Source organism: Emiliania huxleyi (assembly GCF_000372725.1).
Source record: "Emiliania huxleyi CCMP1516 unplaced genomic scaffold EMIHUscaffold_5, whole genome shotgun sequence".
NCBI classification, from domain to species: Eukaryota; Haptophyta; order Isochrysidales; family Noelaerhabdaceae; genus Emiliania; species Emiliania huxleyi.
In genome coordinates this window covers 954,083-976,378 of record NW_005198244.1, presented here as the reverse complement: position 1 = coordinate 976,378, position 22,296 = coordinate 954,083, and the positions used below count along the sequence as shown (strand labels likewise).

Below are 22,296 nucleotides of genomic sequence, written 5' to 3'. Positions count from 1 at the left end.
ACCGTCCGACTAGCGGTGCCACGCCTCAGAGAGGTGGGCGGTGGCCACGCGGTACAATACGCACGCAAGCACACTCGATGCCAATACGAGTACACTACTTTTGTACAACGGTCGACTCATTCCGCTTTCCGAAGGCGCGCGCTTTTCCGAGCAAAGCTGAGCGCCTTGCACTTCTCGTCACTGGGCAGCTTCACCCGCCAACCGGCCAACTCTGTTCGATAATCGTCATCGGCGAGGTCGGGGGTCCATTCGACTGCGAATTGTATGGCCATAGGGCCTTGGGGGTTTTGATTCTTGTTCACAGGCTCGCCATTTAGATAGACGTACATCCGTGCGTCGTCGGGTAAGCCAAACACCTCATGGGCGCTCAGACGCATCGTCGGCCAGAGGAGCTCGGAGGCGTGCCGGTCTTCTCCAAAAGGAAGCATCTCATGTGTATCGGGTCTGGCGAGCGTCGGCGGCAACGGCAGATCAATCCGCCTGCCATACTCGTTCACGAGCTTGACCGCTCCATCGCCACCCATACTAGTGATCTCGTCTCGCTCGTCGGCGTCCTGGGAGCCAATGAGAAGAAGCAGCAGCAAGCGAGCCGCTGCGTAGCGAAGACCTGCTGCGGACTGCAGGGATTTGTCATCCACTGCTGCACGAAGCCACTTCCATAATGGCGCGACGCCGTGGGCCGCCTTCAATGCATGTTGCATCGATCCGTATTCATATCCATACACGCGATGAGTTGGTCTATGAGCGCTGAATGAGGAGCGCGGAAATGTGAATCGATGTGAGTAAATCAGCGTCTGTATCGCCCAGCAAGCTTGCTGTGCTGATCCAAGACGCATCAACCCGACGAGCTGACCAATGTGACAGCGGACCAGTGTTTCAGGCCTGACATGAGCCTGCGTTGCCGCAAGAACTGCTGCCCGCCACAAGGGTGAGCGACATATCCTCAGTAGGGGCCCAACGCTGAAGAAATCCCATGCCTGCCGCCACCAGGTTGATGACATCGCCACCAGCGTAATGACATCTGAAGACTGGCCATGCATCCCCGCGAGTATCTCGACGCCAAGTGTCGACGGCTCTCCAAATATTCCACCCGGAGATTTTCGCGCAGCAGCTTCAGCTTGAGCAGCCAACTCGCGAGCCCTGAACATTTCCTTCCTTGTTGACTCTTCATCTATTTCCGCCTGCTGCCGCCGTGCGAGGGCTTCCGAGTGCCTCTTCACGGCCAGGTCGGCGTCTTGACGTAAACGCGCCGCCTCATGCCTGCTCATGCCTGCACGACTGTTCCGACACGGATCAAGCTAAAATCGGGCGTGATCGGCGCGCGCGCGAGCCACGCGTGCGTGCGTGCGTGCGTGTAGAGATCCGTGTGCCGATCGTGTCGGCTGTCAAAAATGTGACACCGATGACAAGTTTGGAGTCATCGGTGACGCCACTGAGGCCGCTCAGCAATTGCGCTCGAAGAACGGGCCCCGCTGGCCGTCCCACGGGTCCGCGTAGGGGTGCAGTTTGGAATCTCGAGCAGCGCGAGAGAGCATATTTCCTGCGTGCCGTAGAACCTCCGTCCGGTTCCACGGACGTGCCCGGTCCGGTTCCTGCGCGGTCCGCGCGCGGCGACGGACTGTCGCCGACTGCGTCGGCTCGATGCCGGCGCGAGGCTCCACCTGTCGGCGGACAGCCGGCAGCAAGAGAAACCGCAGTGAGCGGACCGCTTACTGGCACTGCTGTAAGGGGAACAACAAGAGGTCCAACCCAAAGGGGAACAACTCGCACCGAGACAGCGAGGGCAAAAGGAAACCCCGAGGGCTAACGCAAGGAGTACCAGCGCTTGGTCACATCGGCCCCGAGGTCAGATCCTTCTACTCTGTTAGGCCTCCGCGACACGCGCGTGCTCCTACCTCATGGCGCTGCGGGGGCTCGGCGGCGGCAGTAGAGCGAGCTCGAGCAAAGTCGCCTCCGGGCGCAACGCTGCGGCACGAGGCCCCACTGGCCTATCTATCTCTCCTTCTCCCTGTGAGGCATCCTCTCGCCCGCTCGTACCACCTGCTCCGGGCGAAGCCATGGCCGAGCGAAGCTGAGAGGAGCGTGAGTGAGTGGATGGAAAGTAAGGGCCAGAACGCAGATGGCGTCAAAGCCCCATTGTCGCAGGAGGTGGTGGAGAATGACCTCCAGACTGACCCGGAGAATCACCTCCACCCAGCCCCACCTCAGCACCCCTATTATCACTCGCTCCCCCCCCCCCCCCACAGTGATGAATAGTCTACCTATATCCCTATATTCCCACACCCTGTGCAGAGTGGCACGTCTTTGCCACCCAGACAGACCCCTAATATTAGGCACCTTGGGCGCCGAACAGGCGCCCAAGTATTGCCACGTAATAGCTCCCTCAACTCTCGAGGCGTCGTCAAATGTCGCCCAAATGTGACAACGAGTACCAAAAACGATGTCACGGCCAGCTCGGCACTATCTACTCAAAAAAAGTGACGTAGAGCACCCACTTTTTAAGCGTTCCGTGCACTCACAAGGTCCGCCTGCGTGCACCGCCAGCTTCTCAGGGCCATCGCGCGAAAAACGACGGAGGAGATGCATCCTAGCTGTCGCCACCGAAGGCGACTCGACGTCGCTGAGATCGGAGATCAAGCTCTGACAGGTCACACGTCGCTCCTTTGACGCCGACGTGGCTCACCCGTGCAGAGCGCATCAGGACACAGTCTCGACGCGCTCGGTACGACGCCTGCGACCCGTCTCGGGTCAGGTGGCACGACGCTCATCGCGCCTGCCAGCGCTGCCGTGCAGGCTGCCACGACGAGGTCGAGCACGCTTCTATACGCTCGCCGAGCCTTCCTTTCCATCCCATTAGGCAGCCTGGGAACGGTGGCGGTCAGAGGCAAAGCCTGCGAGGGGTGGTGGAACCACATGTCACGGCCACCGCCGGCTCGACGCAACGATAGCCTCCGGAGGCTGACTTTGAGGCACCATCATCGGACGATGTCGACGAGTTGGGTCGCTCTCGCGGTAGCCAGGTAGCCCCCCATACTAGTAGCACCAGCCATGGCCTCAGGGAGCGCGGGCGAGGGCGCTGGGAGCAACACGGACAAAAAAACATCAAAAGTGGTCATTATGACAGCACCCGTATATTTGCAACTAGTCTTGAGCAGTCACCCCGCTGAGGCTGAGCCCGGTGTTGTACGACACCATTCCCTTAAACCACTCGGATACGAGTTCCTTATACCAATCCTACAGCCGTCTGAGACGGCACCCGGATCGAGGATGGCTTTACAGCCTCAGCCCTCACCCGCGATCAGCAATACCGCAGAGCCGTGCACGCGGCTCCCCACTCACACTTGCTGGGCACCAACCTTTGGGTCCAGATGACGACCCCTCTACAAACGAGGGGAGAGGGACGCCTCGCGATACTACGGAGGGCCTCGACCAGGACACTTGCTGGTCAGACCACTCTCATCCCTACCACACCCCATATCCTCCTACCACGTGGAGCCCGCTCCTCTACTCGGTTCCGAAGTCGTCGTCGTCGTAGTCGTCGTCGTCGTCGTCGTCGTCGTCGTCTCCGGGGGGAGAGTACGCCTCCATAAGCGCGCACGCGATGCGCCCGCCGTCTGCGCCATGGACGATAAAGGCCCGGCCCTTAATGTCGCTCGTAGTCGCGCCCGTTTTGGCGGCGAACGAGCCCGAGGCGGTGCCGTCGGTCGTGCTGTAGAACGCGACGTAGCCGACTTCGCCGTCGGACCATGGGTCCAGCGGCGCTTTGGTGGACACCCAATAGTGGCCCCCGACATCGGCGGCGGTGTCGCACGTCGTGCCCGCGTGGATGTGGATGCCGCACGCGTTGCCGGGGAGAGTCGCAAAGTCGGGGTTGGTGCAGGCCCCCCCGGCCGTGTCGAGGCCGGACATGTCGAAGGTGAAAATCTGTGGGCAGGGTGGCGTGGGGCTGTGAGATCAGCGATAGTTGAATGGGAAGCTGGGCGGATGACGGCTCGGCGCGAGCCTGCGTCGTGCCGACCGAGTACATGGAGACTGTGCCACTGACCGACAAGTCGCCCGTGTAGCCCGGGTAAGGGCCGAACGTGCCGGAGACGAGCTCGGGGTTGGCGGCGCACTGGCCGAGCGAGAAGGCGGAGGAGATCGCGAACATGGATCGCGGCTGTTCGCCACAACAATGTTCGCCACAACAAGCTGTCCCCGGTTTGGATTGGATTGCGCGTTCACAAAGGCGAGCGCCGGTGTTAAACCTCGGACGGCGTCTCTCTCTCTCTCTCTCTCTCTCTCTCTCTCTCTCTCTCTCTCTCTCTCTCTCTCTCTCTCTCTCTCTCTCTCTCTCTCTCTCTCTCTCTCTCTCTCTCTCTCAGTTGTGAAACAAGAACAAGGGCCGTTTTCCGCCGGCCCCAATGCCGAGATACTTGCTTGCTTGGGGTGGGGGCCGGCGATTCCCATGTGCCCGCTCTCCGCCACAACCCCCGCCGGGAGGAATCCCGGCTCACAGAAAAGGGCTTCGCGCCATGTCTTTGCGCTGTGAGTTCGGCTGTGTGTCGGAGCTCGCGCGCACTCACCCTTCCTGTAGTATCACGTTTTCCCTTTTCCTTTCACGCAACGGAGAGAGAGAGAGAGAGCAACGCAACGGATTTTTGTGGCGCACACAGTCAACAGTCATGGTCATCGAGTGTTTGTCCCGCAGAGAGAGAGAGAGAGAGATGAGAGATTTTTAGCAATACCAAACCCGCACAGTGAGCGTACAGTATATCTGTGACGTTGAAAAGGCGGCTTCCTCCTTGGGCCGCATGTCCCGCTATTTTTTTCTTCCCACTTCAGAAGAGTGAGACGAGATCGAGAAGACAGAGAAAAGTCCACCCTCCCGCACCAGGGGGCCGAGGACCCGCACATAGCCTTCATGTCCCCTGCAGTCGGGGGGGTGTTGCCAGCACTGGTAGATGACCTCTCGGAGAAGAGCCGGAGGGACCTTGGCGCCGGGGTCACGAGGAACTTGCAAGTCGTGGCCGAGGCGGCGACGGGAGCGGTGCAGAGGTGGATCCAGCTCAATGATGAGGCTACAGCGCGCATAATGAAGAAAGAGGAACACATCGAGTGGCTGAGGAAGCTCTTCGCTGGGTGGAAGGAGGCCCGGCCAGCCTTGAGGGAGTCGCGGAGGAGGAGGGATAACGGAGGCAACGCAGGGACGGGCCAACAGCCAGTGGGACGAACGAGGGCCGCGACGGCGGCTCAAGCGGGAGGGAGCGGAGACAGTGGGCAGCGAGCGAAGTGGGTGAGACTGACGATGCTCCTTCGACTTACGGAGCGGTTCAGCTGCTGGGCGGGCTTCAGGGTGGTGCTCACGCGAAAAGGAATCGACGCGATGTACAAAGCATACAAGAAGGGGAGAATGAAGAGGAGAGACGCCGGTGATGACGAAACAGAAACTAGCGCAGGCGAGAGCAGGCAGACCCGGGGAGGGCGGAGTCGGAGCAGACGGCATCGGCCGCCGAGGGAACGTTGGGAAGAGGCACGAGGAGGGCGGCGACCTCAACCGACTATGGTCTATGGGGAGGACCCGCCGCCAGACGACGCAGGGCAGACGACGGGGAGGCAGAGCAGACGCGCAGGGCGAGACGAGGGAGGGAGCAGGACCGGTTGCGGAGATCAGCAGGAGGATGTACGAAGAGATTAGGAGCAGCAGGGACCCGAGCGCCGAGGGACCATGTGGAAGACGGCTCTAGTGCGCTAGTCAGGCGCTAGTCCCTACACGGCTTTAGTCCCCCCATCGGGACACGGGAGAGAGGACCGACGACCCCGGCTAGAGTCGAGAGCCGTAGTCGCCGACCACACCCACAAAGAACCCTGCACAAAGATCGCAAGGACAGGGACCTGTTCATCGCTGTTCCTTTTTACCCATCTCCTAGTAGAGGTGTCCCCTCCGTTTTTATTTATTTCGTATTTAGCCTCCACATCGTGTCCGCATATGTCCTATACGAGCGGCGGCGACCCCGCCGGCCCCGCCGGCCGGCCCCACCAGCTGCGCTGGGGGAGCGTCGAGAGGGTCACCTCCGAAGCGGCGCCCGAGACTGGCGCCGAGGGTTGGGCGGACGTCGAGGCGGAAGCGCTGTCCGACTCCTCGCCCTCGGCGGCCAGGATCGTGTACAGGCTGTTGCCAGAGGCGGCGAGGCGCGCCTGCGGCCCGGGGCTGCCGCCCGGGTGCAAGTCGCCCATCGAACGCGCTTGCGGCCGGCCGGCGTCGTCGACGTGGGGCGACCCCTCGCGCTCGCCCTCGCGCTCGCCGGCCAAGACGCCGGCCATGTTGCTCATCGAGACGGCGCGGCCTCCCCCGCCGCCCCCGGAGACGAACGAGGCCTCCATCGACGCCATCCGGTGCTCGATGAGGCGGAAGGCGGCGTGCAGGTCCTGGTTGGAGCGGTGCAGCTGGTCGAGCCGCAGCGAGGCGGCCGAACTGCTGCGGGACGGGCCGGTCCCCCTCGCGACGTCGTCGAGCGGGTCGTACTGGCCGTGGCCAGAGTACTGGAACGCCCACCCCGGCTGCGACGCGTGCCTCGCCCCGCCGCCCATGGCGCAGCCGCCGCACCCGTTCCCGCCTCCGCCCGCAGCGAGCAGCCGCATCTTCGCCTCGCCGTCGGCGAGCGAGAGGCCTCGCTTCCTGCGGCAGAGGCGGCGCAGCCGCATGACGGCGTACGCGGCGGCGACGCCGAGCAGGAAGGCGGCTCCGAGCGGCGCGGTGGCGCGCAGCAGGGCGAAGCGCGGCTGGGAGATGATTCGCTCGAGGTAGCGGTGCAGCAGGCGGAACGGCTCCTACTCGCGGCGAGCCGCGTGAAGAGTCGCCGCCCACGAGGGCGGGGTGCGACCGCGGCGGGGGCGGGCGTGGGCGCCTCCTCGACGCGCGGCAGCGTCTTGATCGTGCCTCCACCCGCGACCGTCACCTGTGGAGAGGTTGGGGGAGGCGCGGGCGCGGGTAAGACGAGTGCGCGCGCGACGGCTCGCACGCGAGGGGAGGAGGCGAGGCGGCGAGAGGGAGGGGAGAGAGGCGAACCGTGGCGTGGCACTCTTGCTGCGGGTCGTTTGACTCGCCTCGCAGCCCAGCGGCTGCGGCGGCGGCGAGGTAGGCTGCGCACTCGCCGGGCGTGCCGACGCGCAGGGTGTACACGTCCGAGTCGAGGGTGCGTCGCAGCCGGACGTCGACGTAGGTCAGGTCGTCCGTGGAGAGGGTGAAGGTGACGTGCCGCGACTCCTTCGGCTCTAGCCGCACCTGGCAGCGCCGTGCAGCGCGAGAGGTGAGATGGCGCGGAGATGCAGCCGAGACTGGCCGAGACGCGGTCGAGTAGCAGCTCCATTGGCTGTGTGCCGCACCTCCTCGAGACCGAGCAGCGGCATCTCTGCGGCATCTCTGCGGCATCTCTGCGGCATCTCTGCGGCATCTCTGCGGCATCTCTGCGGCATCTCTGCGGCATCTCTGCGGCATCTCTGCGGCATCTGCGAGTCTCGGCACCTCCTCGAAGCCGAGTAGGGACTGCACGTCGGGAACGGCGCGGCGTTGGTGGCGGCGCACGAGGAAGAGGAGGACGGTGTGTCTGCCCGACCGCTGCCCGGTGTTGGTGACGACGAGCGAGGTGTGGAAGTCGACTGGCCGAGAGCCTAGAAGAGACAAGTGCGCGAGTAGACGACGGAGGTGTGCGGATCGGTCGGCGGGGCCGCGTGCCCGTGTAGATGAGCTGGTTGGGGTACGCCTCGACCTGCGGAGGGTCGACTCGTGCCGAGGAGTGAGGGGCGGTGGCACCAGTGCCCCGCACCGGCAGAGTGCGGCCTCGACCTGCGTGTAGACGAAACTCGTGTACGACCCGCCCGCGCCAAAGGCAAACTCGGGCCTGCACTCGACTGACGCGGGCGCGAGGTAGGCGCCGCCCGCCTGGCCCCTGCCCGGCGGGCGGCCGGAGATGCAGCGCTGCGTCACCCGCCGGAAGTGAGGCAGCAGGACCGCCTGGTGGCGCGGGTAGGTGAGCGGCAGCCGGCCAGACGGGTTGGTGAGGCCGTACACGACTTCGGCGAGCGCGGTGCCGCCCTGAGGGCCGGGCACGAACGAGGCGAGCACGGCGGGCGTGCGGTCGGCGAGGCCGTGCAGCGTGCGCGGCCTTCCCTGCAGCAGAACGAGAGCGATGGGTGCGCCGGTCGCCGCGATGCGGCGGGCGAGCTCGCGCTGTCCATGGGGGAGGGAGAGGTCGTCGAGGTCGCCTGAGCTCCCAGCAGGTGCGGTGAGTGTACGCCCTGCACGGAGGCGCGGCGGGGAGAGGGAGAGGGCTCGCCGAACTTCTCGGCGTACGCCTCCTCGCCAAGGCAGAGGACGACGAGGTCCGCGTCGGCGGCGAGGCTGCTGGTCGCGGCGGTGTCTTCGGCGGAGGCAGGCTCGCAGGAGGAGGAGCCTGCGGTGGGCGCAGGCGAGGATGAGAGCAGGCGTGGGCGAGAGCAGGCGTGTGGGCGAGAGGGCCGCAGTCGCGGGCGGCGTGGAAGGAGGGGAGGGGGGGGGGAGGGGGGAGGGGGGGGGAGGGGGGCGCACCGATCCGTCCGTCTGGCGAGCGGACGACGCATCCTCTGGTGCGGTTGACGACGGTGCCGTTCGGCGCGAGCCTATTCACAGCTTGAGGTGTGAAGAGACGCTGTTCACAGGTTGACGACGGTGCCGTTCGGCGCGAGCCTCTCCAAAGCCTCTGCGACCGTCTCCCCCGCCTGCGCGCACACGATCAACTCCTCGGATTCACTCACCGATGGGTACGACTCTCACACTCTCCCCCCCCTCCTGCGCGCGCAGCGGCTCGTCGCTCGCGGCCCCCTGCCAGTGCAGCGTCCAGCCGCCGCTCTGGTCCTTGAGCGAGTTGGAGAGCGGGCCCGTCACCAGCAGCCGAAGCGCTCGCCGCTCGCCGTACCGCGGGTTCGAGCGCGAGAAAGGGAGCAGCGGACCCGAAGCGTCGAGCCGCCGCCGGCTGCGCGCGCGCGCCTCCCACCCGCCCTCCTCCCACCCGCCCTCGTCCTCGGCGGGGGGCGGCTCGTTCTTGAGGAGGACCACCGACTCGCGCGCGATGTCGAGGGCGGCGGCGCGGTCCTCGGCCGCGCCGACCGTGTGCAGGTACGGGTGCGAGAGGGGGGGCACGGGCTGTGAGAGGAGGCCCAGCGTCTTCTTGAGCTGCACCACGCGCGCCGCAGACTCGTCGATGCGCGACTCCGGCACGCGGCCCGCCCTCACCTAAGGGCGAGGTACCTCGAGACCTCGAGACCTCTGCCGGCCTCGGCGACGGACCCGACTCGGGGCCCGCGGCCCGGCCTCACCAGCCGCACGAGCGAGCGAGAGAAGGACTCGTCGAGCGGCACCATCGAGACGTCGATCGAGGTCGAGTTGATGGCCGACTGCACCGCCTCCTCGCCGCTCCGCGCCGTGTGGTGCTCCGTCTCGAGCGAGCTGATCTCGCCTAGTCGTTGACCATGAATGAGACCCCACCGGTCGGCGCGGTCCACCTCGAGGTAGCAAGTCTCGCCCCAGTCAGTGACGAGCAGCCCCTCGAACCTACCGACCACTCCTCCCTCATCATCGCCCACGCGTGCCGACCGGCGACGAGCCGGCCCTCGCACCCGATCTGGCCGCGCAGCAGGTCGCCGAGCAGGGCCTCCGACGAGACGACCGGCTCGTCGTTCAGCTCGTGGTACCTGATAAATAGATAATCAGCAGTACACAAGAAACCAGTAATAGCTCGTCGTTCAGCTCGTGGTACCTGATAGAAATACATAATCAGCAGTACACAAGAAATCAGTAATAGCTCGTCGTTCAGCTCGTGGTACCTGATAAATAGATAACAAGTAATAAACAAGAAATCAGTAATAGCTCGTCGTTCAGCTCGTGGTACCTGATAAATAGATAACAAGTAATAAACAAGAAATCAGTAATAGCTCGTCGTTCAGCTCGTGGTACCTGAGAAATAGATAACAAGTAATAAACAAGAAATCAGTCATAGCTCGTCGTTCAGCTCGTGGTACCTAGTGCCGACCGAGGGGAGCCCCTCCAGCCAGCCGCTCGCCTTCCGACGCCGGCTCCCCCTGCAGCCCGAGCTCACCCCTCCATCGCAGTCAGCACGCCCGCCTGCACGGCGGCGCGCCACGGCGGCACGTAGTACTGGAGCAGCTCTCGCTGCGGCAGAAAGACGGGCGTCTTGTCGTGCCCCGACCGAGGCGACGAGTACCCGATGAAGTGCTTTGCGCACGCGGCGGCGCCGGTCGGGACGGTGTCGTTCGACTCGAAGCTCCAGCGGGCAGCGGACTGCTCGGGCGGAGGGCGGTCGCCCTGCGGCGCGGGCGGCGAGGGCGGGACCAGGGTGGTGACGGACTGGATCCCGACGATGGTCGCGGCGCCGAGCGCGCTGACGAGAGCCGGGTCCTCCCCAAAGGTCTCGTAGACGCGCGGCCAGAGCGGGTTGGTGGCGAGGCCGAGCTCGGGAGAGAAGAGCCACGGCACGGCGGCGGCGAGCGTGTCTTTGGCCTGGAGGGAGGAGGGGGAGGGGGAGGGGGACGGGGAGGGCGGGGAGGGTGGCGAGGGTGGCGAGGGTGGCGAGGGCGAGACGTGTCCTGCGCCTGGCTGGAAGCGTCTAGGAAGTGTCTCGGAAGTGTCTCGGAAGCGTCTCTCGGAAGTGTCCCGGGCCTGGATGGCTCCAAACTGGCGCGCGCGCGCAGTGGAGAAGGTCGCGCCCACGGAGAGCTGGTGGGGTAGCACCTGGGCAGAGAGGCGTGAGGGCGGTGAGGGGTCGTGCGGGACCGAGGGGCGGGCGGGGCGTGGCTGCGTGGCGGTGCGTGTGTGGATGTGTGCGGTGTGTGTGGGTGTGCGGGGCATGTGCGGGCGGGTGGCGTGGTGCCGTCGCGTCGAGGACGTAGGCGGCTCCGTGCGTCGAGTCGAGGCCAAAGAGGAGGGGTGGCACGCCTGCGGGGAGGGGCGAGTTAGGGGTCCCGAGCGGAGGGCTGGAGGGGAGGGCTGGGGGAGAGGGCTGGAGGGGAGGGCTGGAGGGGAGGGCTGGAGGGGAGGGCTGGAGGGGAGGGCTGGAGGGGAGGGCTGGAGGGGAGGGGCAGCCCGCACGGGGTGAGCGGGAAGGGGGTGCGGGGGCAGCGGCGCGCCCGCTGCAGCCGCCTCCAGCTGCACCTCACGCACAAACGCGCGGAACTGCGCCGCGGTCCAGCCGCAGACGGAGCCGACGCAGCCAGAGGCGTACGGCGAGTTGAGGAGCGAGCCGAGCCCGAACTGCGACAGCCAGGTGCGCAGCTTCTGCCGGTCGAGCTCGGGCTGGCAGCTTCGCCGGTCCGCCCAGAGGAAGCCGCCTTTGCAGTTTCCGGTGTACGATACCACCTGGGAGATGTCGATCTGGGTCATCTGGCCTACCTTCTGCTCGATGGACATGGCAGACACCGCCTCGCGAACGTCGTCGTCGATCTGCACCTCGGGCGGCGGCGGGTGCGGCGAGGGAGGCGGCGGCTCGGGTGATGGCGGCGGAGGAGGAGGAGGCGGAGGTAGCGGCGGCCACACTGCGAGCCGGAACCCCGACGGGAGCAGCGGCTCGCCGCCTCCCGTGCCGAGCAGGAGCGCGGCGCTCACAAGCATCGATGATGTTGGCGTGGAAGAGTATGCGTCTGTCAAAGGGGCCGAGCAAGACGCACGAGCTGTTGAGTACCGTGGCGGGTGAGGCGTCGCAGTCGATCGGGAGCTCCAAGCGCGAGCGCCAGACTGACGCAGCTGACGCGTTTCTTCTTTCTTTTCAGCGGGCGACGCCGAGAACATCAACAAGCAGGCCAAAGATGCGCACCAACTGGAGCTCCGCGGACGGGCCCCTCCACCGCTCCACCCCTCACGGACGGATCATGTAGTCCCCACAATCGCTGTCGTGGGATCGCTTGTCATGTGAGAGAGTGCGTTGTGTTCTTGTTTTGTATCTCTCTCTATACTCCTCTCTTTCTTCTCCTGTCTCCTGACGTTTTGGGGGACTTCGGCGAGAGAGAGAGGAGTCCACACATGCCATTAATTCTAGAGGACCCCGCCGCCGCGCGCTGGCGGAGACGCTGGAGGCGACCGGCGGGTCGGTGACGCCAGAATACGCTGCGCGGACGGTCTTGCCTGATGCGCCCGCCGGCTGGCGGCGACTCACCGGTGTTGCACAACACTAGGCTAGTTAGTTAGTTAGGAACTACAGAAAGAGAAAAGAGCTGAGGGCTAACAAGCTGCCGAGCCCAAATCACTGTGAGAGTCGTGATTTCTTGTTGGTTAATAAAAATCTCTCTCTCTCAGAAAGAACGAAAGAAAAGAGACAACCCAAGGGAGGGATGGAGTAACTATAGGCACGGCATTGTATTTCTTCATTTTCCCCGTGCACGCGAAGCGGCGCGCTCAACGAGCTGGCCGACACCGCACTGCAGCAGGGCGTGGCTGAGCGTGCTGGTCGCGGCATGACAAGTGTGTGTGATTTCTTCATTATCCCCGTGCGAGTGCGAGAGCTTTGGACTCCAACGACCCTGCAACAGACGCCAGAGGCGTGCATGTCCGCCTGCCCCACCACGGGCTCCCCCGCGCGGCGCGGTGCGCCGGCCTTGGCCGCGCCGGCCTTGGCCGCGTCGGCCTTGGCCGCGCCGGCCGCCGCCGCGCCGGCCGCCGCCGCGCCGGCCGCCGCCGCGCTCGTGGAGGAGTCTGAGCCCCTCAGCTGGCAGAGCCTCCAGATGAGGCACCGCCCACACAAGGAGGATCCGTCGATGCCCACGGTCCGCAAGCTGCGCATCAGCACGAGACACCTCACCGAGGGGCAAAAGGTGAGGATCCTGCTGCCGTGCAAGTGCCGCCAAGGCGATCGCGGGCACATCGCGATCGTCAAAGTCGCGTGCCCTTCCATGACCTTTGTCTGGGACGAGGAGGACTGCGCGCTCCGACTGGAAGAGGTGACGCGTGCCGCCCGCAGCGCGCCGCCACCGACCAAACAAGCCGCAGAGACGGACGCTTCAAGCAGCGCCGCAACTGGCGGCGGCAGCAGTGCCGGCGGCGGCAGCGGTGCTGGCGACGGCGGCAGCACCGCTGGCGGCAGCGGTGCCGGCGGCGGCAGCGGTGCTGGCGACGGCGGCAGCACCGCTGGCGGCGGCGGCGCTGGCGACGGCGGCAGCACCGCTGGCTGCGGCGGTGCTGGCGGCGGCGGCGGCGGCAGCAGCGGCGGTGGCAGCAGTGGCGGCGGCAGCTCGGCCCCGGGCGGCAGCTCAAGCGGTGGCGACGCTGGCAGCGGTGGCGGCGGCGGCGCAACGCCGGGCGGCGGAAAGAGCCGGGCGAATCTCGTCAACAAGCAGAGGAAGCAGCTGACCGAGGCGCTGTGCAACGAGACGAAGAACGGCAACAGCCAGCGGGTCGCCGACCTGCTGTCGCAGGGCGCGCACGCGTTCGGCGTTGAGCGGGGGAAGCGCTCTCCGATGCACGAGGCAGCGACGTACGCGCCCTGCCTGATCGAGCTCCTGCTCGGCAAGGGGTGCGACTGCAACCCGCCGCCCGCCGCCGGCCAGCCCCCGAACGACTGCGCCGAGGGCAGCCCGCTCTACTTTGTCTGCTGCGCCCTGCGCGACGCCTCCGAGGGCGACAAGGCGACCCTAATCGCGGGCGGGAGGGAGCTGCTCGCCCGCTCGCCCGACCCGCGCGCCGAGGTGAGCTACGCACAGAAGAAGGGCTACACGCCGCTGATGGAGGCCTCGGAGAGTGGCAGCGCCGACCTCGTCGAGCCGATGCTCGAGGCGCTCGCGGCCGCCGAGGCGCTGGGCGAGGTGGACAAGCAGGACAAGAGCGGGATGAGCGCGTTGCACTGGGCGGCGCAGTCGGCGCCAGACGAGGAGATCGAGAAGACGGTCCGCCTCCTCGTCCGCCACGGCGCCGACCCCCTGCTTAAGGACCGCCGCGGACAGACGCCGCGCGCGCTGGCGGCGGCGGCGGCCGCGGACGGGCAGCGGCGGCACGCGGACAGGATCGGGCAGCTGCTGGCCGTTTCGAGGCGGTCGCCGACGCCGAAGCGGTCGCCGGCGCCGCCGCCGCCACCGCCGCCACCGCCGCCGCCGCCGCCGCCGCCGCCGCCGCCAGTGGAGGTCATCGACGTCCACGAACACGATGCTGCGAGGGTGGCGCAGGAGGCAGCAGCTGCGGAGGCGGCGAGGGCGGCCGAAGCCAAGGCGACAGAGGAGGCTGCGGCTGCGGAGGCGGCGAGGGCGGCAGAAGCGGAGGCGGCCGAGGCGGCGGAGGCGGTGAGGGTGGCGGAGGCGGAGGCGGCGGCGGCGGCGGCGGAGGCGGTGAGGGCGGTCGAGGCGGCGAGGGCGGCAGAGGCCGAGGCAGCAGCCGCCAGGGCGGTGGAGGAGGCCAGGCGGCCGCCGAGGAAGCCTCCCCCCAAGCGGCCGCACTCCGCGCTCGGCGGATCGGCGCTTGGGCGGCGCGTCGAGGCGCGAGTTGGCGAGGGCGGCGGTGCCGGCGAGGCACGAGGCGCCGCGTCTGAGCCTGGCCCGAGTCGCGCCCGGCCGACGGCGCAGAGCAAGCTGGTGCGCCGGAGCTCGTCGCCGGTGGTGCCCCGGCCGGCGCTCGGCGAGGCGCAAGTCCGCGAGTGGCACGCGAGGGCCATCCACACGCTGAAGCGCGCCGGGCAGGGCGAGGCGCTCGCGGCGCTCGCCAAGTTCCTGTACGACGCGGAGGCGGCCGCGCCGTCGCTGCGAGAGCTCGCTGGGGCCGGGCTGCTGAAGCCGGCTTCGGTCCTGCACGTGCTCGCCGGGCCGCCGAGCAAGCTCGTCAAGGGCCTCGCTGTGCGCGGCAGCAGGCAGCGGGAGCCGCTCGAGCTGCTTCTCTTCTTCCTCCTCGGGCAGGAGGGGATGCAGACGCCGGCAGAGGACCGCTCGCTGCTGCGCCACTGCGGTGCGGCGAGCTGCGAGGGCGACCCGGCGCAGCGCGGCGAGGCGGAGGAAGGCCCCACAGCGGGGCGGCGCCAGGCGCGGCTCACCTTCCTCTCGTGGCTCGACATCTGCCGCTGCAGCCCGCTCGCACGCGCCCTCTTGAAGGTCGAAGGGAAGCCAAACTACCCGAAGATCCAAAAGCGGGACGGCGCCTACGAGCGCTCGCTCCTCCTCTACCAGGTCTCCGGCCCGCCGACGCGGCTGGTTTACCCGCCCGGCTGCCCGGCTCCCGAGCCGGAGGACGAAGCCGCCTTGGAGGCGGCCGCGAGCGCCGCGAGCGCTGCCGTCAGCGCCGAGCTCGACAAGGCAGCTTGGCCGACGGCGACGCGCCAGATGGTTGCGCTGTGGTGGGCGCGCGCGGCTCGGCCTCACGCGAGCGCCGAGGCTCAGCTCCGCGTGGCGCGCGGGCTGTTTGAGCGCGGGCGGTTCGAGAACGTGCCCGGAGAGTTCGCGCAGTGCTCGCTCGTGCAGCAGCTCCGAGACGTGAGGGCTACCTAGACACACAGACGCACCTTGCCCCCAAGACCCTCCCCGCAGCCCGCAGCCCGCCTGTGGCTGGCCCTCCCCGCTGCGCCCACCATGCGCCGCTTGCGACCTGTCCGCAGGTGCTCGTGTCGCTTGACCCCAAGGTCGAGATCGCGTCGGCAGTCGGCCCAGGCGGCCAGTCGGTGGAGCCGCCCCTGTTTGTGTACGCCTCGGAGCAGGTCTCCTTTGACGTGCTGCCGCCCTTGCCGCGCAAGCAGAAGCCCGTCCCCGCTCAGCTCCCGGGCGCGGCGGGCGTGGAGAAGAAGCTGCGCCTCTTCCTGACCAAGTGCTCGGAGTCGTCCGCAGTGTGGGGCGTGCAGGCCGCAGAGGACATCCGGCAAGACGATTTTGTGTGCGAGTACGTCGGCGAGCTCATCAGCCCCGAGGAGGAGGGGCGCCGGACGCGGCTGCACGAGCGCGTCGGCGACTACGTCTTTGAGCGCGGCTCCGCCTCGAGCGATCAGTTCGTCGACGGATTCGCCGTGCGGAACGTCGGCGCCTTCATCAACTTTCGGTGCGACCCCAACCTCGTGGTGAGGCCGCTCAAGTCCTACTTCGACCCGGACGGCCGCTGGTGCCGCTTCGGCTTCTTCGCAAAGAAGGACATCAAGGAGGGCGACGAGGTCGGCTACCTGCGCGACCCGGGCGCCACGACCCGGAGAAAGTACTCTGAGAAGAAGTGCCTCTGCGGCGCCACCGAGCGAGGCGAGGTCAAGTGCCGCGGCTGGCTGTGACGCGCCACGCGTTTGGCGCCGCAAAGCGCCTGTGGCCACTCGGCCCAGTTTTCGAGCAGTTTTCTCCGTTGCATGACTGTGTTGAGTTCGGGGAGGGTGGAGGGTCGTCGGCTCGTCGCTTGTGCGCTGAGCCCGAGTCGCTCCGACGGCACCCCTCGAGTCCCGCGCTCCTCCCGCGCACGCCATGTCGTTGTGTCACACAAAGTGTCACAGAGCTCAACAGGGACAACGCGTGTTAAGTGAGTACACTTGTTGACCTGTGACCGAAGGCTGGAGAACGCGTATAATGATCAGTGTGGAGCATAATATTCATGAACGGGAGAACGGCGCGACTGCGTGTGCCACTGTGCCCGTGGGCCGTGGCGAGTCTCGTCCTGTTGGAGCTCTCCCCCGAGAGACCCCGAGTGAGAGGCCGGCCTGGAGCTCTCCCGCCCTCCCCCGCGCCCCCGCCCCGCCCCCCAGACACCGAGACACCCCGCGAGTTTGAGCACAAGCGTTGAGGCCTGAGAGGCTCAGTAGGGGGTAGACAGCTGTCAACCCCCTACCCTTCAACAGCACGGCGCATTGCTCGGCCTACCGCACGCGAGAAGGCTGCCGGCCATATGGTGCCATTGCAGGGCAAAATGGTGAGGGCATGCGCAAACGATGGGCCATGCCTTCCCTCGTGAGCCTTGAGCAGTGCCGACTGGCCGGCTATGCCAATCCGGTTCAATGGGCAGGCAATGCGGCACTCAGAACCTGTCTCGAGCAGTGCTTCCGCCAACGTCTCCGCCCCCTCGTTGCCAATATTGCAGCAACCCAGGTCCAACCACTTAATCTGCGTTGGTAGCCTGCCTGCCGCGATCGCCGCAGCCAACGCCGCAGCCCCCGCGTCTCCGATGGGAGTGAAACATAACGTGAGCTCTTGTAATGCCGGGGCGACACCACGGTTGAAGGCCTTGATGAGCGCGTTAATACCGTCCGTACCAAAGCGACCAGCGCCACAAGTCTTTGCAGCGCCGGGAGCGCATCGCGAGGGAGCCCACGCGCGAGGTCTTCGACGCCCCTGTCATTGAGTTGGGTGGCGGCAAGGTTCAACTGCTTGAGGCGGTTGCAGTAATCTAGAGCGGCCGCCAGTTTAGCGGGTGAACACCACTCATCATCGCAATTGAGGGGCAGACCGAGGAAATTCAATTCTTCAACTGTACCGAGTACCGCCAACGCTGTCTGCTCGTACAGGCGGAGCACCGTCTTTTCATCGGAGCCGTTTGTGAAGCGGCAGTCAGCGAGAAGCGCTTCCATCTGTTCAGGGGTTGTCGGCAATCGCCGCTGCGCGCCTCCGTCAGCATCGGCCACATCGATCACAAGCTTCCATTTTGCGACGCCCAGCTCGAAGCTTTTGGCAAGTTCGGCGCTGCACCGCTCGAACGTCGTCCACCCGCGCGAATCGTAGGTGCGCGTCGAATCAAAGCCAGGCGGAAGCTGCTCGGGAAGCTGCGTAAGCAGGACGACCGTGATTGAAGAGTGCGCATACCAGATGTCCATGTGCTTGAGCATACGATCGAACTTAGCCTTCTCCTCCTCAGATCGGCTCTCCTCATACGCGCGCCGGTCGGCGACCAAACGCTCGCCATCTGGCAAGTTCCGTAGCTGGTCTTCGCTCAGTGCGTACAGCGCCCCGTCGGCCATCGCCTCGTACGCGTGTCGCTCAGCGACAAACCGTTCGCGGTCCGCCACCTTTCTGAGCTCATCGTCGCTCAGCGAATACAAAGCAGTGTCTGCCATCCATTCGGACCAGAGCGCCGGATCCTTTTGATACCCGGAGGTCCAATCGATGAAGACGCCCATGTCAGAGAAACCATACTCCTGGCACACACCAACTAGCCCACGCCCTCCGTAGAGACGGTTGAGCTTGTCACATAGAAGCTGAAGCTGGCGACCGTCCCGATCCGGGTGTCCTGCTTCTAGCCAGCAGTAGGACACGGAGACGATCGGGAGCAACTTGTCAGCGTTATGCTCGCGGCGAAAAAGGCACGCCAAGAGTTTTAGGAGGCCCCAAAGGCCGCCGCCCTTGCCGAGGACCGCCCCCATCATTTCTCCAAACACGTGGGGGTTGAACGCAAGCCTCGCTCCTCTCTCGATCTGCTTGAGCTCAGCAACGTCAATGAATGCCTCTGGGTGATCCTTCTCGAGATCCTGCCGCCGCGGCAGTGCTTTGCCCCCAGCGGCGCGAGCAATCATCCATTTGAGGCTGAGTAGACGCACATCGCCTCGCATCACCTTCGAGTCCTCGCCTTCGAGGCCGTCGCCCTCGAGCGCTTTCCAGACAGAGTCGTGATCACGGTATCTGGTGCCGTCCTCACGCTGAGCGCGGAGGTGCGAGAAACTGCGAGTAGGAGCCTCGACATCGGAGCTAGCTGACGTGACCCCTGAATCTCTAGTCGACTCAACCCTGCCAGTACACGTCGCTTTCGAACTATGGTCGTTTTGGAAAGGAGCAAAGAGCCTGACCACTTCGAAAGCGACGTGTGTGATCGGCAAAAGTATGCAAACCCAGCCTCCGACGTACAAAGCGAGGAGAAAGCCCGTCGGAAGGTCTACAAAGAGAACCATCGGGATCTTGAGTGGGAATCGACGCCAGCGGCGATAGCTTTCTGGAAGGCCGACCGCATCATCCGAACTGAAGAAGCCCAGCGGGTAGCATGCTGACGAAAACGCGAGCAAAACGACCCACGCTGGCGCGATCGGGATGAACGCCAGGAGAAGTACGACGAGGCCCTGCAGGAAGTGAACGACGGCTGGGGCTACGCGTGTGCGCATCGGTGCAGACGGCGGCTGGTAAGTAGTGTGGCGGCGGCCGCAATCGGAATGTGCCGTTTCGTTCCTTTCTACCTCGGGCTCGGCGCCAAAATACCCCGCTGCCCCCAGAAAGAATTTTACAACAACCCAGAAAGAATTTAAAGAATGTATGTACTTTATACGAGAGGAGAAAAGACGCGCACTTGTTGTATGTTGTGTGTTGCGTGTTGTGCGGCGGGCGGTTTTTGAAAGAACTAAATAAACAGACTGCATCGTGCAGAGAGAGAGAGAGACTGGCTGGCGATCTGAGACGTGAGAGGGCACACTTCACTGCGCCCCTCGGCAAAAAGAAAGTATACTTCTGGGAGGTCTTCCACTCCGTCCCCAAGGCGCGCGCCATGTCCGTGGACGGTGTCAGCTACGAGGAGCTCGAGTTCCTGCACTACTCGGGCCCGGACGTGAGGGAGATCCTGTTTGATAGGGAGCCATCAACCAGGGCAGGGTGCACGACAGCGCCGCCGCGCTCTGGGGCGACCTCCAGCTGCTGGGGATCGAGAAGCGGGACGACAAGGGCAACGTCACCGGCACCCGCCCAACGGCATCCCTGCAGCCATCCGCCGCCTCGCCAACCGGGTCCTCATGAAACACCGCAGCTCTGACATGTGCGACCTCTTCACCGGCCGCACCGCCGACTCGCGCCGCCTCATTGTCGACGACATGCGCATTGTCATCCGCCCTATAACGCGAATTCTTTTAGTCGAAGCCGACCGCCCGCTCATCAGCGCCGCCGCGTCCTTCACGATGTCCGTCTACTCGGTCGGCGACAAGAACAAGGGCAAGAAGAAGGATGAGAAGAAGGATGACCTCATGAAGGAGGCAGGCAAGGCCTTTGACAACATGGGCAAGTCTCTGCAGGGCCTCTTTCAAACCAAGGACGAGAAGTGGAAGAAGAAGGGCGGCGGCCAGGCGCTCGGCTCCTCCTCGTCGGCCCCGCCGCCAGCACCGCGGCCAGCGGCACCGCCGCCGTCCGATGCACCGCGCGCAAATCTGCCCCCGCCGCCGCGGGCGATGACGCCTGCGGCCCAAGCGGCCGCCGCGCGCGAGGCGGCGCTCGCGCGCAGAGGCTGCGGCGGCGGCGGCGGCTCCAAGCCGAGCGCGGTCGCCAAGGCTGCGGCGACGCAGGACCGCATCGCTGCGAGCAAGGAGATGGCCGCTCCGCCGCGCAACTTTGGAGGAGGAACCGTCGGCGGCGCGCCCGCACCCGGCCCTGCGCCGGCGGCGGCGCCAGCGCCCGCAGTGTCGGACGAGTCGGTTGCCGTCTGCGTCGAGATGGGGTTCGACGCCGCGTCCGCCCGCACTGCGCTCGCGGCGAGCGGCGGCGACGTCGAGGCTGCAATCAGCCTCCTCGCATCGGGCGCGATTGGACCAGACATCTCTCCCGCCGCCCCGCCGCCCGCCGTGGCGGCGCCCGCCGCAGAGGCGCCGAGGGTCCCTTTCCGACGTGCCGGCCGACAAAAGGCAACAAGAACGTAATGATCCTAATGTGCTGAGCAGGTCCTGCGAGTCGACGTGCCAGCCGACAGCGGCGCGCGCCTCGCCGCTGCGCACGAGGCGGCCGCTGTCTCGGAGATGTCATGTCTCGGACATGTCCCGGACGCGAGGCCCTGACGCGTCGGAGCACCTGCCCTGCAGGCGGCCTCCCTCCTCGCCGCAGACGGGGCCGCCGCAGCGCCTGCCCTCGGCCTGCTCAGCAAGCTCGTCGCCAACGTGCTCGGCGCGCCGGCCGAGCCGAAGTACCGCAAGGTTCGGCTCTCCAACCCGAAGATCGCGGCGGCGCTCGGCGCCAGCCCGGCCGCCCACGCGCTGCTCCAGCTGTGTGGCTTCCGGCTCGCGGAGGGAGGCGCGAGATGACAGCCGAGATGACAGCCGAGATGACAGCCGAGATTGCAGCCGAGATGACAGCCGAGATGAAGCCGAGATGAAGCCGAGATTAAGCCGAGATGAAGCCGAGATGACAGCCGAGAATGCAGCCGAGATTGCAGCCGAGGGAAGAGCGAGGCGGTTCCGGCGCCGCCGCCGCCCCTCGACCCGTGGCCTGCCTCCTCGCGCAGGAGACTTCGCCGAGCTCGCTGAGGCGGAGGCTGCAGACACGGGGGCACTGGAGGAGTGCGCTGCGCTGCTGGCCCAGGCGGGAGGGGGGGGGGGGGGGGAGGGGGAGGGGGGGAGGGGGAGGGGTGGAGGGGTCTCTTGTCGTCACAGCACAGTGAAGAGTGGAGACGACGATCCCTGCCTCTCAGGCGGAGGAGTGGGCGACGCACGCAGAGGCGACTCTTCTCCGCCCCTCCGATCTCGGCTCCGATTTCGGCTCCGATTTCGGCTGCGATTTCGGCTGCACCTCGGCTGCACATCGGCTGCACCACGGCTGCACCTCGGCCAGGCGCTGTCTCTCGCTGCTTTAGATTCTGTTCTGCATTCCACCAGGCGGGCCCCTCCGACGTGGGCGTTTTTTTCGCTCCGGACGGCGCAGCAGCCGCGAGGCGCATACCGCCGCCCCGCCTCACCTTTTTGCAGCCCCCGCCCCCCTTTTTCCCCCCCCCCTCCCCTCCCCCCTTCCCCACACGGCCCTCCCCCCCCTCCCCACACACACGCCCCCCCCCCCCCTCCCCCAACCCCGGCGCAGACCCGCAGACCTCGGAGATGACTTCTACCGCCTCACCGCCGACGACGCGCGCGAGATGGTAGCGGCGGCCTCTGCGCGCAGGGAGAGGGAGGGCGTGCTGCAGACGCGGGCGGCGCGCGAGGCGGAGGCGGCGCGGCGGCGGAGGCGGTACCGCAAGGCGTCTGTCCGCGTCCGGCTGCCGGACGGGACGATGCTGCAGGCGACCTTCGCCGTCTCTTCTCCCGTCGGCCGGCTGCTGTCGTGGGTCGAGGAGTCGCTGCGAGAGCCAGGCGAGAGAGAGAGAGGGAGAGGGAGAGAGAAACAGAGACAGAGACAGAGACAGAGAGAGAGGGGGGGGGAGAGAGAGAGAGAGGCGTGGGCGAGAGAGGCGTGGGCGAGAGGCGGACGCAGCGGAGAGGCGGCAGAGGTGCGGCAGAGATGCGGGCAGAGATGCGTGCCGAGGACACGTCTGAGACGCGTCCTCGGCCCGCCTCTCTGCCCGGATCTTTGCCGCCCTTGGGCGCTGCCTGGGGGTATCGGTTTTGGCCACCCGTTTCTTGGCCACGCTTGTTTTTTTTTCCCCCCCCCCCCTCTTTGCGGGGGCTGGGGGCG

The 22,296-nt window shown here is 66.2% G+C and overlaps 3 protein-coding genes across 3 annotated transcripts; 1 reads left to right on the top strand and 2 right to left on the bottom strand.

Moving 5' to 3' along the window:
• Positions 1 to 3,504: 3,504 nt before the first annotated feature.
• Positions 3,505 to 4,150, bottom strand: SOD1 (superoxide dismutase, Cu-Zn; the record flags this gene model as incomplete). The annotated part of the gene is made up of 2 exons (XM_005767066.1): positions 3,505 to 3,924; positions 4,019 to 4,150. The coding sequence occupies 2 exons, from the start codon at positions 4,148 to 4,150 to the stop codon at positions 3,505 to 3,507; spliced, it is 552 nt and encodes a 183-aa protein (XP_005767123.1).
• Positions 4,151 to 5,973: 1,823 nt separating this feature from the next.
• On the bottom strand, positions 5,974 to 11,641 carry EMIHUDRAFT_96385 (hypothetical protein; the record flags this gene model as incomplete). The annotated part of the gene is made up of 13 exons (XM_005767065.1): positions 5,974 to 6,810; positions 6,864 to 6,938; positions 7,049 to 7,264; positions 7,826 to 8,209; positions 8,284 to 8,432; positions 8,567 to 8,637; positions 8,675 to 8,736; positions 8,792 to 9,250; positions 9,334 to 9,568; positions 9,634 to 9,708; positions 10,113 to 10,339; positions 10,379 to 10,534; positions 11,186 to 11,641. The coding sequence occupies 13 exons, from the start codon at positions 11,639 to 11,641 to the stop codon at positions 5,974 to 5,976; spliced, it is 3,402 nt and encodes a 1,133-aa protein (XP_005767122.1).
• A 1,139-nt stretch (positions 11,642 to 12,780) lies between these two features.
• On the top strand, positions 12,781 to 16,247 carry EMIHUDRAFT_197202 (hypothetical protein; the record flags this gene model as incomplete). Its single annotated transcript, XM_005767064.1, has 6 exons — positions 12,781 to 12,963; positions 13,360 to 13,535; positions 13,596 to 13,905; positions 14,404 to 14,841; positions 15,094 to 15,471; positions 15,594 to 16,247. 6 exons carry the CDS (start codon positions 12,781 to 12,783, stop codon positions 16,245 to 16,247), a joined length of 2,139 nt encoding a protein of 712 aa, XP_005767121.1.
• Between the last annotated feature and the right edge of the window lie 6,049 nt (positions 16,248 to 22,296).